Below are 17,351 nucleotides of genomic sequence, written 5' to 3' on the forward strand. Positions count from 1 at the left end.
AAGGTTATCATAAATTAATCACTGTGTAGCAGCAGTAAATCAGATAGTCCATGCATCTGGGCATTCTCCAGCATTCTTCTATGTACCAAACAATGAAAAAGTAAAAGAAAACTTTAAAGAAAAGAAATCCTTAAAACATGCTCTGATTCTTCCCATCACAACTAGTTCATAATAACAGTAATAATTTGAAGACCAAAGCAAAAGAAAAATCCAGCAACTTTAATTTTCTTATTTTAGATGAGCACAGTTCAGTTATCACAGTGACTTGTACTTGTCTGCTGCTTCCACTAGACGTGAAGTGATGCCAGGCTCATATGCTAGGTGTCCTGCATCTTGAACAATGAAGAATTCAGCTTCTGGCCAGCACTAGCAAACAAAATGTTCAAGACAGAGACTAATTTTTGTCCACATTTTTATATGCCCACCAACTGCATCCAACAGCAGTAAATCAATTTTAGTTTATGATCCTTAGATTTTACTCAAAAAAAAAAAAAAAACATCCTTGCCCCAGGGAATGACAGCAGCCTGATTCCTGCACTTCACTTTCATTAACTCGTTTAATATGGGTGCATTGATGCAACCGAGTTTCTCGAGCTATGCAGATGTTTGCATGCCCAGATGAAAACTAAGAGAGAAGCTATATACATAAACGAAACAGCTTATGACTAAGCTGTTACCAGTCACTGCAAAGCCACTGTTTTGGTTCTTTGCTTTCCTTTCCTATCAGATATTCTAGAATACAAAAAATATGCTGTTTCTCACCTTGTGAAGTAGCCAAGCTGTTTCGGTGGGGCACACAATGTCATACCGCCCCTGAACTATGGTGGCTGGAATGTGTCGTATTTTGTCCACATTATCTAGAAGTTGAGTGTCAGACACAAAAAAGCCTCCATTGATGAAGTAATGACTGCAAAAGTAAAAGTGTAGGATAGCTAAAATGTCACTTAAACAAGAATGGAGTAATTTGTGCATTGTATGCTTTTCTTCAGAAATGTACAGTTTAAACATGTATTTCTTTTCAAAAAAAAAAAAAAGCTAGGTTCTTTTTGGCCATTAAAAGAAAACCTGGACTGCCCAAGTTAGAAACCTGATCTCTGAAATTCTCTAACTGAGGTATCAATAGCAATGCATTCAAAATAAATACATGTAACTGAATTTAGCAATAAGCATCTGTGTATCTCCACTGAACTGTGCTGTTACGGAAAATGAATGACAAAAATTTAATATAATTGAAAAAATTTTATTGTGAGAAATTTCTCTGGAATACCATGCAAGCTCAAGATTACTGGAACTATACATGAGTTAAAAGAAGAAAATGAGCAAGACTTCTACTTGCTTTGATTGTTAGTCATGTGTTCTGGTAACTAATAAGTGACTCATTCTAAATACAAAATGCAAGCACCTAACTAGCTGCATTACATGAACATAATAACTACTGCCACGAATTTAGGTTCTACTCCAAAGCTTTTTATTTTGTGTTTATATTCTAGATCACAAGCCTAAGGTCTCTTCTTCAAGAATTTATATTAAGACCTATAAGAATTCAATGATAAATGAAGACACTAGTGGCACCTTGCCTTTATATGGGTTGCATTTTAGGCAGCCCAAAGCGATATTCTAACCTTGATTTACCACTATGGCTTATGGCAAACGGGATGAGAATCATGGCAGGGCTGAGGTCAAAGGACCCAATGTACCAGAACAAACCATTAAAACACTTAGACTACCACTGTGTTCTTATTTTAGTTTGATATCTTACACATTAAAAATGTATGTACAGACAAAAACAAACACCATAGCTCTGCATGCATTGGTTCAAACAGCACTCTTAGATTCGCATTATTTTTGGTAATGACATCCAGCATACAAAGGCAAAGCTATAACTTTTTTCCCAAAAGATGAAATTTTCTTATCCTTTCCTCAGAACAAGATCTCAAAAGCAAAAAAGTTTCCTAAACTCTTTTAGTCATGCTGAAATGAAAACACAACTGTGTAAAGTATGACTATTCTATTTTTTATTAAAAATGTAACGTGACTGAAAGAATTATGATAACTAAATTCAAAATGCAGCAGAGCATATGGCAGGGAATCAACCCAACGCAACCTCCTCCCCACTCCCACAAGAAGATTTGAGGTGTTATCTACAACTGCTATCCAATGTTGAAGGCAAAACCACTTCTTTGTTCTAGATAACCATTGGAAAAAATACTGAGGGAGCAGCTTTAAAATGCTATAACCATCCTAAAATACTGATCAAGTTGATCGATGCTTAATGGCAATGGGGACAGATGATAGGTCCAAACAGCATTAAATGGGTATCCAAAAAAAAAAAATTCAATGAAGATAACCTGAGAATGATTAGACCATCCTAGTCCATCGTTTATCAAATACAGCTAGAGGCAAAATCAACAGCACTCCACCAAGAGAGAAAATTTTATGTTGCTGATTATTGCTGTATCCACCTTTGTGTTGCTTTCTCATCTTGTTAGGTCAGTAAAGCCAGTAGTAAAACATAGTTTCAAGGTAATTTCAGAGTGCATGCTACATTATTTTAACTCCTTTTAAATACTTATGTTTTTTAGTAATTTACAGACGTCAAATATGCATTGCTAACTTAAACCTCAAAAGTCATTAAATCACAAAATTCTTAGGTGTGTTATTTACAATAAACTGTTATTCCCCTAACATATACTGTGCTCATTTAACATGTTCTGATATGAGTGACAGGTTACAGATTTCTGTTAAGAAAAGCATCTGTGACATACAAATCACATTTGCAGACAGACTTCACAAGATTCCAATTTTTTGTTTCAGATAAACACCAACTTCATTACCTTGGGCCCGTTAGTGGTCGGCCAACGTATGCAGACATAGGCCTGATATTTCTGGACAGGAAATGGTATATAAGCACATGTAAAGAACAGAAAGGTTAGCAAGGATGATGTCTGACAGAAAAATGTTGCAAAAGAAAAGGAAAGAAACTAAGAAAACTGCACACAGAGTAACTACCTACTATTTACATCTTTTAATGTCAAGCTCACAGGGAAGGTTTTAAACAGCATGAGAATATATTTGTTATTCAAACTTTTATAAATATTTTATAAATTATTTATAAATAATTTTATAAATATAACACCTTAGTTTTAAGGGGGTTTTTGCTTTTTTTTTTGTTTGGTAGTAGTTTTTTTTTTTTTTGTTTTACTAAAACAACTTAGGTGCAGTTTTCAGAGTATATTTCACAAGGCCAAATTATGCAGAAGCCATTTGTATACTGGAAATCTTGGTGCAGAAAGTGTGCTCGACACAAAACAGTTTTGTAGCTGGATGATATACCCCAATGAAGGACATAAAAACAATTGAAAAATTCAATCCATGCAATTGAAAATTACGAAACAAATGCTTTTTGCACTAACAGAAGCTGCTATTAGTTCTACAGCCAGTTTTGCATTCTAGCATTTTATTAGTAGGGAAAAAAAGTGCAATATTTTGTCTTCAACATATATATACCATCCAATCCGAGAAAACTGCTGAGACCACTCATCCTTTTCTGCATCCTTAAGGCCTTCTTCATCCCCAAGCAAGGCTCCCAATGACATTTCCCAACGTGCGTAGTGTTTTGCAGCATCAATTCTCACTTTTTCATCATCACTTATCAAGCGTCTGTAGTATGCATGTAGTAAATCTTTTTGCTCTGCCTTTAAAAAAAACCCAAAACATTTCTTTCCTTATAAACATTACGGTACAAAAAGCCTATTTTACATCACTATTTCCTAATTAACAATGAGATCTCAATAAAGGTGGAGCTTCTTTGGATTGTCGGAAATGGTCTCACCCATGTGAGGGAAGGTAGGAGTATATGCAGGGCTGACAACCAGCGGTCAGTCATCTCCAACTACTACCCCGCGGGTACTTCTACCTTCCCTCACCTAGGCAAAACCATTTTAAAAACTGCCCACAAAAAGTTCCACCTTTAAGTCACTATTTTTACATGTGCATGAAAAAATGGTACAATCATATCACTGAAAATCATTGTAAACAAGCAAACAATTAATAAAAAAAAAATCAATGTACACTTCATAACTGTGTCACTGTGAAACAAATATCGTAATCACTTTAATGAAAAATAAAATGTTTATTAATACAGAAACTGTTATACGTGAGGAATGAAGTTTTTGTAGGCAGCAAAGCAATCTGGATACACCATGCATGCTCCTCCTTTGTCTTCATACAGCCATTCCAGCTCCTTTCTGCAAAATAGAGCCAAAAAATGTATTCTAACCAAGCTGTCATTTTAGCTTTTACTTCAAAAGATATGACTGTTCAGTATTGACTATCACAAGGCACATACTCATGCACAGTTTGTGGAAACATCATTAAAAATGTAACCATAGGATGTCAAGCATTTTTATGGCAGCCTCTTGCTCATTGCCCACAGCTTCTAGTGTAACCACACAGCAAAGCAAACTCTTGCAGCAATCACAGACTCAAAGGTCAAGACTGTACACTGCTCAGTCTAGCATATACGATGAAGCCATTATGGTTGAGAATGCTGACTTGGCACTCTGGATGGTGAGTGCCCATCCATTGGCTACATTCCCAAGCCAGGTGTTGGTCAAGATAAAAATGTTTTTCTTGGCATACCCTGCTCTGTGCTGCAACTTCATGTAGCAGCATTTGCTCTACTGGTATAACCAGCAGGTGCCATGGATGGTCAGCCATGTTGGAAGACAGCATTACAATGATCCTTTTCTGGATCAAAACAGGATCATTCTTCAAACAACACTGTCAATCAATCAGACTGTCACCTAAACCAGCCTTCAGTTCAAATATTCTACACCACATGTACCATAAGGTCATCGGACAAAATTTTCATAGATTAATCACTGCTCACTAAAGTATATCAAATAGCGCTATTAAAAAAGTAGTCACAGTGTTTCGTCCTGACATTGTAGAGATTTCCCATCTGTCTTTGAAAAAAAGTGGTACAGAACATTTTTTTAATAGTGTTAGCTCGAAACTATTTTTGTCATAGCTCAGAAATATTTTTGTCATACTACCACATAAGGTATGCCAAACAGCATAATCAGTACAGTTTATTACTGACAGCGCTGCTTGCGCATGTCAACTAGAAAACAAATAAGCTTTCCATGGTCAACACATTTATTTAATTAAATCACATGTTTATGAAGGTATTATATAACAATAAAAATACCATACATAGCTGAAGGAAGATCAAACTCACCTTCTGACGGTGAATATACCCCTCAAAACAAGGGCTTTCACCCTGCTGGGATGTGCTTGTGCATATGCAAGTGATAGTGCTGAGCCCCAGCTGCCACCGAAGACCACCCAGCGGTCTATGTTCAAGTGCTTCCTCAGCTTCTCTATATCCTCTACTAAATCCCAGGTTGTGTTCTCCTGCAACCATTAACAAAATGTAATCTTAGTAACACAAAAACAAATTTCTTCCACTTTAGTTAAAATTTGTTATCTTACACAAGTATGCGCATGCTATTTTAAAAACAGAATATGACTATTAACCTATTGACCATGCCAGACAGGGTTCCGATCTCCCTTTTGACACCTCTTTAGTAAAGTTTGATAGAGTTACATTTGTTAGCATCTTGTCAATGCAGTTCGCTTCTGTTCTGAGCACACTGAGTATACAACCAAAACAAAGGCTTCGCTGAAATGGGATCTTGTCCTCCATTTGAATTGTGATCTATGCCACAATGTGTGTGGATATATATATTGTAATCCCTTTCCAGTATTATATCTCTTTACAATAGCAAAGTATCACAGGAATAAAAGTGACCTCATGGCCACAGCAAAAGGATGTTTTGCTGTTAAAATTGACCATACAGAAGTAGAGGAAAATGGGAGCATTTTGCACCACAATAGTGAGCCACATGATACGTGTATAGAAAACACACACAGTCATTCAAATTATGCAGAAACTAAACTGCAAATAAGCCCAGAACCAGATCTGCTGGCATGTTGTGGCTGCAGCCCTATGTTCCACAGGGAACAAACAGGATTAAGAAGAAGAAACTGTAAATTACACAAAGTAAAAGAAAAAAAAAGCTAAATTTTCTTTTAAACCATATTTCTTTTAATAATTTTTATTTAGACCATTGAAAAACATGCTTTTTTCAGTCTACACCCTGATCTCTGCCAGTCAGAGTAGCAGCTGCCAGGACTTTCTGTCTGTGACTACCACTTTTTTAAATCAAATAGTTTAGACATTATTCATTTTCTCCAAAAAATAATGAACTCCAGTTGTTAGGAAACAATGATGGCAAGGTCTCTTTGGGCCTTCCTTTGTGAATGTAGCTAGGTATAACTATTTAAAAGCCAGGTACCACCACAAATTGTACCCTTTTTCTCTCAATCTAGCTTTTTCTTTTACTGGAAAATGATGTCAAGATACTTTTCTTCCACTGATTAATTTGTTTGTGATATGCATTGAACTCACAACAACAATGAAATCTTCCCATGCTCTTGCTTCCACAAGCATTACACGCTATATTCTGTAATCATCAAAGGGTAGCAGGCTACACACAGCATGTCATATGACTGACATGGACAAATCATGTAAAAGAAGCTTACTTTTCTGCTTTCCCTTAGCAGTAATCATATTCAATCTGGTTTAAAGGCTTTTGTCATGGTCCATAAATGTATTCTGTATTTATTCTGATAAGAAGATAAGGCAAAGACAAATCTATTCAAGCTGATAACAAGAAATGTGAACAACCAACATCTATCTACAATACATGAGAGTCTACAAGATTTAAAACATACCAAAAGAAATTTGCAGCAAAAGAAAAACAAGAAAAAGACATTATCTTCAAAGACCCAAATGAAATCTAATGTTAGGAAAGGTGTAATTAGAAAGAATAGAAAGATGTAATAGAAAAAAAGGATTCATAGAATATTAGGCTCTTTTTACCTTCAGTTCACCTGCTGGTGTTGACTTGCCAGCTCCTCGTTGATCAAACAGAATAACTCTATAGACTTCTGGATCAAAAAATCGATGATCACAAGGGCCCACACCAGCTCCAGGGCCTCCATGCCTGCAATTAAAAGAAATAAAATCTTAAACATTCCTTCTCTTCATATGTTTTAATATCTTCTTTTTCAATACTCTTTCTCTTCAACTCATCCTCCATTCTCTCTTTCACTCCACCCCTTTCAACCAAGCTATTTCTAACAGGAACATTAACCTTGTCTTTAACATGCTAACTCAAATATCAAATGTTAATACACTTCTCTATTACATGACTTTGTTAACAAATGTGTAGAGCATTCTCATTGGTTTCTAAATTTTTTTGTAGAAACTTTTTTTTAAAGATTGCAGAAGTATTTTTTCAGCCATTTACTCTAGAAATTATTCTTTTTATTTTGCAAAATATTTATCTTATAATTTATTCTGTATGCAGTCTCTTCTTCATTGTACAAAGGAAGAATCTACGTGAATTTTGCTCTCGTCAATTATGTATACTTTTTATTTTAAAATTATTTCCTTATGTAGACCTACTCTTTGCTTCTTGGTTTCTGGATGTAAAACAATGAAGTGCACATGCAAAGTACAGCCTGATTAAGAGTGTGTGAACCAAGACGGATTTATTACAAAGGAATTCAGATGCTTCAAAACTGGATACAAGTTTATACAAAATGTTAACTCTTCCTATACAGTTCGCATCTGCAGCTCAATTGCGTGGATTTATCTGTATTGATCGTGTTAAAGTTTTGGTAATCAATATCAGATTCAGCCTTTCCTAGACATAAAGCCTATCATAATCATAAAGACAAACTATGTTTTAAGTTTGCAAGTACACGGACATTACATTAGTACAAAATCCTCTACTGGGCATGCTTACAAAAACACTGCAGCTTTTCCTTTGCTATTGCCATACTGTTGATAGCTCAGCTTGTGAATATCTGACACTTGCAACCATCCGCTGTCATAGGGCTCACTTTCAGGATACAGATCACGCAAAGGTTTCTTAGCCATGTCCATTGTTCTGTTATCTGTTGACCAAAAAGATCTTCAAAAAATATTGAGTCTGCTCTCAATCCTAAACTATCTGCCAACCGCTTTATTGTTGGTATAATGTAGTAAAAATAAATTTTCAACATTTGTGAAAGAGTAAAAAAAAATTCAAACCTTAAATGTGTTTTACGTGCAGTTTTATTAATTCAGTTTCAGAACACACTAATACACAGTAATCTTGAAGTAAAACACGAATACAAAATACGATAATTTTATCCATGATATTTGCACTGCCCAATCATGCTGATGTGACTGGTGCTCCACGCCGAACTGTTGGGGTGCCAGCTCTCTTTGTTACTTTGTCGCAACTGTGTATATCTGTAGAAAAAATGATCGATGACCATGCCCGTGATATGTTGAATGACAGACCAATCTCGACTTTCGGTTTGTTTCGTACCTGGCTGTAGGCAATCTGTGTGCTTGCAGGCATTTCTGTCTTGAGGAGTCGTGTTGCAACAAAAACGTGGCCCTGTCCAAATACATCTGCCAAAGATGTTAACGAACGCTTTCATGCCACGCATCATCGGCAACAGCTGATTCTGATCTTGTCGGAAATGGCGTTCTCGATCGGCAGAAAGGGAGCCGAAAGCGGCAAGTATTTGTAACAGGGAAGTAAAAACAAAAGATAAATAAAAGGAAGATTCATACATTCAGTCGCACATTCGCGATGTGGTAAGAGATGATCGGTAAAAATATATTTGGTTTAACATTTTTTGGTGATTAGGCTGACCAACTCCCAAATACTTCGAGCCCAATACACTGCGGCGAACTCCCTTGACGTGAGAGACATTTACGCAGACGATCGAGTTAAAATAAAGAACTACACCTCCGTGGTTAAAAATATGTCCAAACAAATATTCCTGTCGGCTAGTGAAGTTACGTGGAAAAGATTAAGACTATTTTGAATCGAAATTTGATCTTGTTGGTTTCTGGTCCCCTTTATCTACTCGATCTCGATCGTTACCAACGTTCGCTAAACAAGGTTTGTGTAGCTAATTAACCTAAAAAATGTAGTGAGAAAAGTACACATCATGTCAATTAATATACCGCTGTTTTCGCCAGTTTTTATCTAATCGATCATCATCATATCATTTAATTGCGTGTACGTCATTAAGAAATAAGCACTTTCAATATATTGTATCGTAATTCTTATACAGAACATGTGTCGCGGCGGTGCACTTGCACTGTAACACAGCGCGTGCTCTTTTATTATTTTTACAAAGACGACTTGATCATTGATCCAGAACTGCGGTTACAAGTTTTACACCCTGATGGGCGTGTCTTAACAATTATATAATGGGCCGGGTCACGTCGACCTCGATCAGCATCTTGCCTTCCCCCGCTCGACACGTGTTTTATTCTACGACGAAAAACCACTAACCTCGATAGCCGCATGTCCTCTCCGTCAAATGTATTGTAACATATATAGTGCATCCTGGCTTGTGACAGTTTTAACCGAGTTACTTATACTTGACATATAAAGCTATGGTAAGTACTCTTGCCTGGGACAATAGAGATATCTTTTCTCACCACACACACACAAGCACGTGACGTAAAGGAACCGTACTATTGAGCTTTCTTTCGCAATCCAGTCTCTGTTGTACGACCCATCAGCTCAAAGTTTCGCATTTTCGGCCGTTTCTAAAAGACGTTACTGGACTATAACGGGGGTGAACGTTCGGTCATAAGTTTCATGGCGAAATGTCGGCTAAACGAAAGCCGTTTAATTCATACTCCAAGCCTACAAATCAGTTCTCCTCAATTGTTATCCTTCGAGAAATCGGAAAAATATTAATAACCATTTTGGTCTAATTACTATATAGCGGTTTGAACGACATTCCTGCCAATAAGCTGAAATGATATAAAAGAACTGAAAGAATGTATACATTAGAGCACTTAACACACTGGATAATTATTTGTCATAAAGATCTTTAATTGTTGGTTTAGTATATATATAAAATACTGTAAATTATAACAGAAACACATACTTTATCTGTTTTAGACCACCCTGTAAGTGGTAGTGCCTTCAGCTGCTTCTACTCCCTCCGCTTTGAAGAACTAACTCTTACCGCAACACAGAGGGATCCTCGCAGACTATTCCGTGCTCGAGGATCGATTGGACTCGCGATTATACATTACGTCTACACAATATATATATACTGGGTTGCTCTGGCATGCTCCATTTGATCAACTTATCTGCCAATCATATACTCGCTAGTCCAGAGTGACATGGTCCAGAAACACTCAGTTCCACTGATGCCACATCAAGGTCATCTTCAACCTATCAGATGACGAGCTTTCTTTCCGGGTAACCTAGTCTGTTTTCTAACCCTAGCATCCCCAAGGCCCACCCTAGCTGCTTGGGGAATAACTCAAGCAGACACCGCCGGCTATAGGCGTGTCCACCTGTACAAACTGTTACCTCAACTGTGCCTAGAGCAACGAGCGCGACGCCTTAGTCTTACGTAATGTCTTGGATTATTCAGTGTCAGCCGCTGATTAGTACTTTTTAGAGCTTGTGTGCCCCTGGCTGTACTGTATAACATTTTCGCCTTTTCATTACCCGTCGGCGGGGGCTAGGATGGGGAAAAGAGGTAACACATGCACAGGAAAAAAAAAAAACCAGCGCGCCCGAAAACGAGCTTATCATCCCTGTATTGGTGACAAACACTAAACATTAGGTCATCGGGGGGCATTTCACTCTTCACTGACGGTGGTAAATAAGTCTTAATAAACGACCTTAGCGCTGCACGATATAATGAACCTTGTTTCTCTTCATAGTTTTCGATCAGATGGATATGGTGAGATAAGGAAATGTATTGCTCTTATTTTCTGCCTGTTTTATCATCCCAAAGCCCTAATGCGTGCAAATAATAGTAATAATAACAACAGTACAAGGTAGGGATTTGCACCTGTCTTTGTCGTAAAAGCAGATCGATGATGAATTAAACCTGTTAATAAAACTGCCATTACTTGCGATACTGACGCCATCAAAAGTCATGGACCATGAAACTCGATGAATGACCCAAGTAATCAGTGTTATAAACTGGGGAGAAGAGGACGGAGAAGATTGAAGTATTCAGACATGCTGAAAATACCTTCGGAACTAAAATATCATGCAGAACTTACTTTTAGCAACTTACAGCTTAAAAAAAAAAATCGGCCATTACTCCAAGTCGGCGTCGAGCCAAAAGGGGAACATGTGCAGGTCACTGAACGAGCGGTCGCACTCTGCTGCACCGCAGTGTAGTTTATTATCTAGGCCAGGTGTGACGCAATACGTATAAAAAAAGTCGAGTGCACAGCACATACATGTAAGGTGCATTCGCTTTTAAATTGCTCACCTTGTCGTGTGACCCAGTCATTTTAACCAATATTAACTTATTTTATCGGAAGTTCTCTCTTCCGGCTGTGATAATATTGCAAACGTTCGATCTATCACTTCATTTGAGCCCAGTTTATCTAAGTATCAAAATAGAGAGACACATGTTCGTCCTCTCCGCGTTTCGAGTGAATCCACTAGCCCAGACCTCCTCCTCCTTCTTTCTCCCCTTCCCTCTCTGTCTGTCTCCAGGGCCGCCGAGAGCCAGCCCGGGCCCCGGGACAGACGACTTCTCCGGGCCCCTTATACTTGTACTTAGAGTCTTAGACCTTTCATTAAAAGAAAAAGAAAAGGAGAAGAAGACAAAAAAAAGTCCATTGACCAAGGCCGGGCCCCCTTGACAGCCGCGGGCCCGGGTACACCAGATCCCTCTCGTCAGGCCTGTCTGTCTCTCTCTCTTATCGACACATTCACAAATGACGATTCAAGTAAAAGTATGTCGCTGTTTCTTCTGTGTGGCATTTTTTAATTTTCATTCACCAGTCATATCTTAAAACGGAATAAATAAATATGCTCTGGGCAAATCTACATCTACTAAACTTTACCCAGAACCGAGCCATAATTGAAAGAAACATTTCTGCCGAGTTAGGTGGATATCAGAAAAACGATGTGGTTTGAACCGCCACACACACGCACACACAGAGCTACACTCTTCTTTATATATGATGTTGAGTATCAATTAGTACACAAATTAGGTTTTGCGGTCATTGCTTATCACCATATTATTTTATCCTAGTTTTTGTGTGAACTACATCATGTTGCAACTTGTCGACGATATCACTAATGTCTTAATGTGTGTACAAAGGCAGGTGTCCACATACGTGTAGTTCAGATGTCTTTGTTTTTGATGAGGTCTAATTATTTATCACCAGCTGAGAAAAGCAAGAATCTACTCCACAAAATCGTAGTCTAGTGACAACGATGAAACAGTTAATCACATATGACTGTCATATACTAGACCTGCCATGAGTCATACGTGTGCAGAGGGATATGCGACCTATGTATCAAATGTGTGCAGACAACAAATGCACAAAAGGGTCACGGCCGACTTGCATGAGTGGCGACAGAAACCAGTTACATGTAACCCCAAACACGCCGCTCTATTGTTCAAGTATTTATAAAGGCCTTCCGACTAATTTATAAATCAATGTTGGTTTCGTCAAAATATATATTTATATATCTCACGACTGATTTAGTAAAAAGAAGAAAAATAAGTACAATGTACAAAATGCACAAGATATCCGCCTTTTCTAGGAATTCTGCATGTTTGTGACCTCGGTTTCACCTCTTCGCTATGTGTGCTGTATCAACTACGAAATAAAATGTTGTCAAGCACTGTTATGAAAAACTACTTTCAACCTCAGTGTCAGATTCCAACATTGTTTCTCATGAATATTGTAAGCAGAGAAAACTGGAAAATGTGGACGTGACTATTCATATCAGACGACGGACGCGTTTAGTGGAGTGTGATGCTTACAGTCATATAGATGTCATACAGATTGATATATCACACAGCAAAATCACCAGTATATCAGCAACAATTCCCGACTGCAACATAGTGTCCCCCACAGTCTTTTCTTCGCTTATCTAAACGACAATTATTCCAGGTGGAGGTTATCGGTGCTTGCGTCATCCTGAGTGGACAAAACTTAGAACTGGATGGTGAGATGTGGCCGGGGTGGATAAAAGTGTTCGTACCTTTTGAACGACGCAAGTGGGTATCAGTTCACACCTGTGACACAGTACCCATTCGCCATCTACAAAAGCGGTTTTTCTCTCAAGATATCTCCTGTCCCTCCAAAGTCCAACAAAGTCTAGCATTTTCCAGTATCGCGTGCATATGCTATCGCGAATAGCTCGATTTTGGGTACAAGCCACCTGTCCATTCCCGATGAACTCGAGGTCGCGAGCTATGCAGGGTGCCTGGAAGCAGTGTGGACACTCAAGTGCCGCTCGAAGTGAATATGCCAACAATGGATGGGCATGTGCTGATCATCACTTTGGGCTGTGCTCAACTCGTCGTCCTCGCTAGGCGACAGTTATTTCGTTAATGAAAGAATATGCCTTGCGTACATTACGTTGGGGATTATCCCCATTCAATATTTAAAATTTTCTAATTTTTGCCAATATGGGACATGTTACTGAAATTTTTTGAGAAAACGGCAGCCACGGTTTTCTGTAGTCGTTGACTTCTTGAAGAGCCAATCTGTCACAGCTGCACTTTAAGCAGAACGGTCTCCTCTGACCGACGAGATTAGTTTGACGACAGATGCAAGGCACGCATGTCGAAAAAAATTCATATCACACCGATCATGTTACTCTAGGGCTGTCGACCCACAAGGTTAAAAATCTTCAGCACATCATCAAAGAGGATGACGTGTACATCCACCTGCACCAGGCAGTGGGATGCGAAAAGATATGAATGCATCAGGAGTTATAATTCAAGAGCATGTTTACGACCGTAACGTGGCAATTAATAAGTTAGTGAGAAATAAAGATGTTAGAAACATTAACGAGATGTGGCATGTTGCTAAAAGTATAAAAGCTGGGATAAAAAAAAAACAACAACAAACAAACCTGGCGCAAAATCCAACCATCATTGCTAAATGAGATAATAATTTACCATCAATGTTTGCACTTTCAAAACTGAAATTGTTCTAACCACGGTACAGCTCCACGCCGACAAATGTATTGTCTCTTCTAGACATGTTCGTTCCAGTCTAAAACTGCAAGACCCACTCGTATGTTATAACGGATTTTTATCTTGCTCACTTTACATATTTGTTATTCTGTGATATCAATTGTAGGATCAGTAGCAGTGTTAAATTTTGGGTTTCCATTGTTATACTTTTGATTTTGCTTTGTTATATATCAATCTGTATGACAGTGCCTCCAGCCACTGATTTTTATTTTATTTTTATTTTTATTATTTTTTTATTTTTTTATTTTGCTTACCTTTACTTCATCTGCCAATAAGAAACGTTAAATTCCTTGTAATGTTACATAAATCATGAGATGAAGAGGGAAGGTGTTTGAAACTGTGCAAATAAATTAAAAGAATTTCAGTAGCAACCCAGCCTGCAAGAACTCTTGGGTCCCTCATGGGACCTCTTCGGGAAGAAAGTTGGGTCCCTCTCGGGTTTTGGAAGCGGGACCCTAAGGGGACCTCGTAGGGAATTCCCACGGGTTGCCATGTTTTCCCACGAAAGACCCACCCACCTTCCCACCAAAAAAACCATTGCATACCCACCGATCGCCCATGAGAAGTCGTGTTTTCCCATCAAACTCCCAACTCCCACTCCCTCTTGCTGCATTCCTCACCCTTTCTCACTTTTACTTACACTGGTACACAGGCTTGCACACCATGAAGAAAACATTCAACAGCTTTTCAAAATCTCGTTTCCTCACAACGCATAAATAGTAGGCAAGAGATATCATTAAACAATTTTATTATTTACACCAAAAAAACTATTTTAACAGTTTACATTATTTAAAGCATTAAAGTTGCTTTTGAACATAAGCATTCATCCAATTATTTACATAAAAATTGCAGTCAATAATTTTTTACCCCATGAAAGTTATTTTTGAAATAATTATTTATAACATAAAGTCAAACAATTTACATAAAAGATAGAAAATATGACACCAAAAATCGATCCATGAGTGGTGAATCCCTGTAGAAGAAAGAAAAAAGTTACAATGCATTTACATATTTTGATTTTTGCTATGTAAGTAGAACTAACCTCTCACATAGATGAAAGCTTAACTCTTTCTTTATGCACTCAACACGGGTGGCCGATTTTGCCCTGCTCACTTGTTACGCAGTATTTACATTGGGCTTATGCATTGTTGTAATTTTTTTAGGCTTTACAGCTCGTGTTTAAAAGACAAAATTAATAAATAAGATAGTTTAGGCCTTTATGAACACAATTATCTCCCTTACATGACGAAGGACGTACGTTTGAACGAAAGTCTCGCCGATATTCTACACTACCTGTCCTTTTCGATGGTACACATCTGAAACGTCGAATAACAAAAGAAAGAACATCCCAGAGGATATTCCTGCTTCAGATGAAGGAGAATTTGACCACGAATGGTGTAAAAATGGTTTTCATCTGCTCCCGAATTTTTTGTTTGAAATGTGTAAATAAAAAAAATTTTTCCAAACTTCACATAATTACCAAATTTTTGTTGGATTATCATAAAAGTGAGTTCACGAGCAAGATTACGGTAAAATTGTTCCACTTCTACACATTTTGATCTGTCATAATCAATTTAAATTGCTGTTCTATCTTGTTTAGTTATTTTTTAATAATTTTTTGAAAAAGGGTAAATTCATGCGTACAGGGGGGTTGACCGCCTTTGGCCTTGTGTAAAGAAAGAGTTAAAGCTTTCATAAATCTACTAATTACTAGTGAGATTACAAGAACTTGAACAAGAGTGGAATAAAAGATTTTTAAACGGTAATGTCTTGATGGGCCATTTGTGTGTATAAGAAGTTTTGGATAATATCTGAAAGTAACCAATTAATCTTTAGTACAAAAAGTAAAGTAAATAGGCCTACTGAATAAATCCACGAAGAATAAAAACAATGCTCACATTAATAATTTTAACTTGACAAACTCATTTTGTAATTCCACTCACCATTAGATGGCATCACCCTTCGAATCATTCCTCAATCCATGTCTCTGGACTGCAGCTGTGCACAAATAGAAATTGTAAGGTAGACTTAAATGCTATTGTACACAATAATAAATTTGTAAATGTAGAGAAAATAATACTTAGATTCACTATTTTTTTTAAATTGTTCGGAAACTTGTCCTTTTAAGTTCATATTGACGTACACCTCAAAGAAATCAAAACCAAACAAAACTACACACCAATTATACTTCTCAGCTGAAGTGACTGGAAACTTTTTCCCCTTTGGTTCCACTGAGCCAGCTCTGAAGAAAGCAGCCGTTTTAAAAATTCTCCGTGCACAAGAGTGCTGAACCTGTTAAAAAAAATCTTTAGTTGTTTCCACCATGTAAAATACTACAATACAAATGCGAAATAAATTAATTCACTGATTGGATAAGTTTAAGATATAATGCTGAACCCTACTCCACTGATGAGGGATCAATGGTGTGCATGATGATATAGCTACAAACCAGACCCAGTCTCTTAAATAAACCCTAGTGGGACTTCAGAGAAAATAATGGCATTAAGTGACTCAAATCACCAAGTTAATTAAGAGTTTAATCAAAGCTGTTCTTTATGAAAGTAGAACAATTTTAGTGGTCATAGTTAATAGACACACAGACTGCTCATTTTGACACCATGAAAAGCAAGTGACAGAATTATTTTATAAATAAAATCTATGCATATAAAATACATTATTTTGTACTTCATAAAATGTGTATTATTTTTAATAGAAATATTACACTGACCACACATTCTTGTCAGGAGAGTTAACCTGTAAGCCAATGCTATGCCTGCCTGTTTGTTAAATGGTTTATCAAGACTGTAAAGCATAACATACATATTAACTGATATATTAGCTAAAGCTAACATTTAAAAAAGGTGTCTAGTACTAACACATTATACTTAAATGACATACCACTTTTGTTCTAATTCCTTTCTTCATCAGCTCCTCTTTCCCCATATTTTGAAGAAGCAGGGTGACCTGATTCAGTTTGTGAACTACATTCTGCTCTATTCTACATTCTGCTCTGCTCATCAACTTTGCTGAGAACTCTGTTCAAAAATGTATCTGAAATCAAAATGTTACTTTTAGTCTTTAAAGTAATGACAAAAAAAAAATATGGATGTAAGTCTATTGACAATTTTTTTAATTAACAGAAAATGTTTAGATGGATATAATAAGGATGTGCATGTAGACCACTAAAAACACAAAACCTGTGCTTGTGTAGTGAT

At 37.2% G+C, this 17,351-nt stretch overlaps 1 protein-coding gene across 4 annotated transcripts; it reads right to left on the minus strand.

Moving 5' to 3' along the window:
• Positions 1-204: 204 nt before the first annotated feature.
• LOC112563950 (probable proline iminopeptidase) lies at positions 205-10,196 on the minus strand. 4 transcript variants are annotated; one of them, XM_025238427.1, is made up of 8 exons: positions 10,042-10,196; positions 7,881-8,031; positions 6,950-7,073; positions 5,243-5,418; positions 4,157-4,247; positions 3,508-3,695; positions 763-907; positions 205-366 (listed from the first exon to the last, which is right to left on the minus strand). In XM_025238427.1, exons 2-8 carry the CDS (start codon positions 8,018-8,020, stop codon positions 256-258), a joined length of 975 nt encoding a protein of 324 aa, XP_025094212.1. In that variant the 5' UTR covers positions 8,021-8,031; positions 10,042-10,196; the 3' UTR covers positions 205-255. The 4 variants fall into 4 exon arrangements, with proteins under 4 accessions (XP_025094212.1, XP_025094213.1, XP_025094211.1 ...); XM_025238428.1 differs by lacking the exon at positions 10,042-10,196 and adding an exon at positions 9,435-9,643; XM_025238426.1 differs by lacking the exon at positions 10,042-10,196 and adding an exon at positions 8,451-8,753.
• Between the last annotated feature and the right edge of the window lie 7,155 nt (positions 10,197-17,351).

The sequence above is a fragment of the Pomacea canaliculata genome, linkage group LG5, assembly GCF_003073045.1.
Source record: "Pomacea canaliculata isolate SZHN2017 linkage group LG5, ASM307304v1, whole genome shotgun sequence".
Lineage (NCBI taxonomy): Eukaryota > Metazoa > Mollusca > Gastropoda > Architaenioglossa > Ampullariidae > Pomacea > Pomacea canaliculata.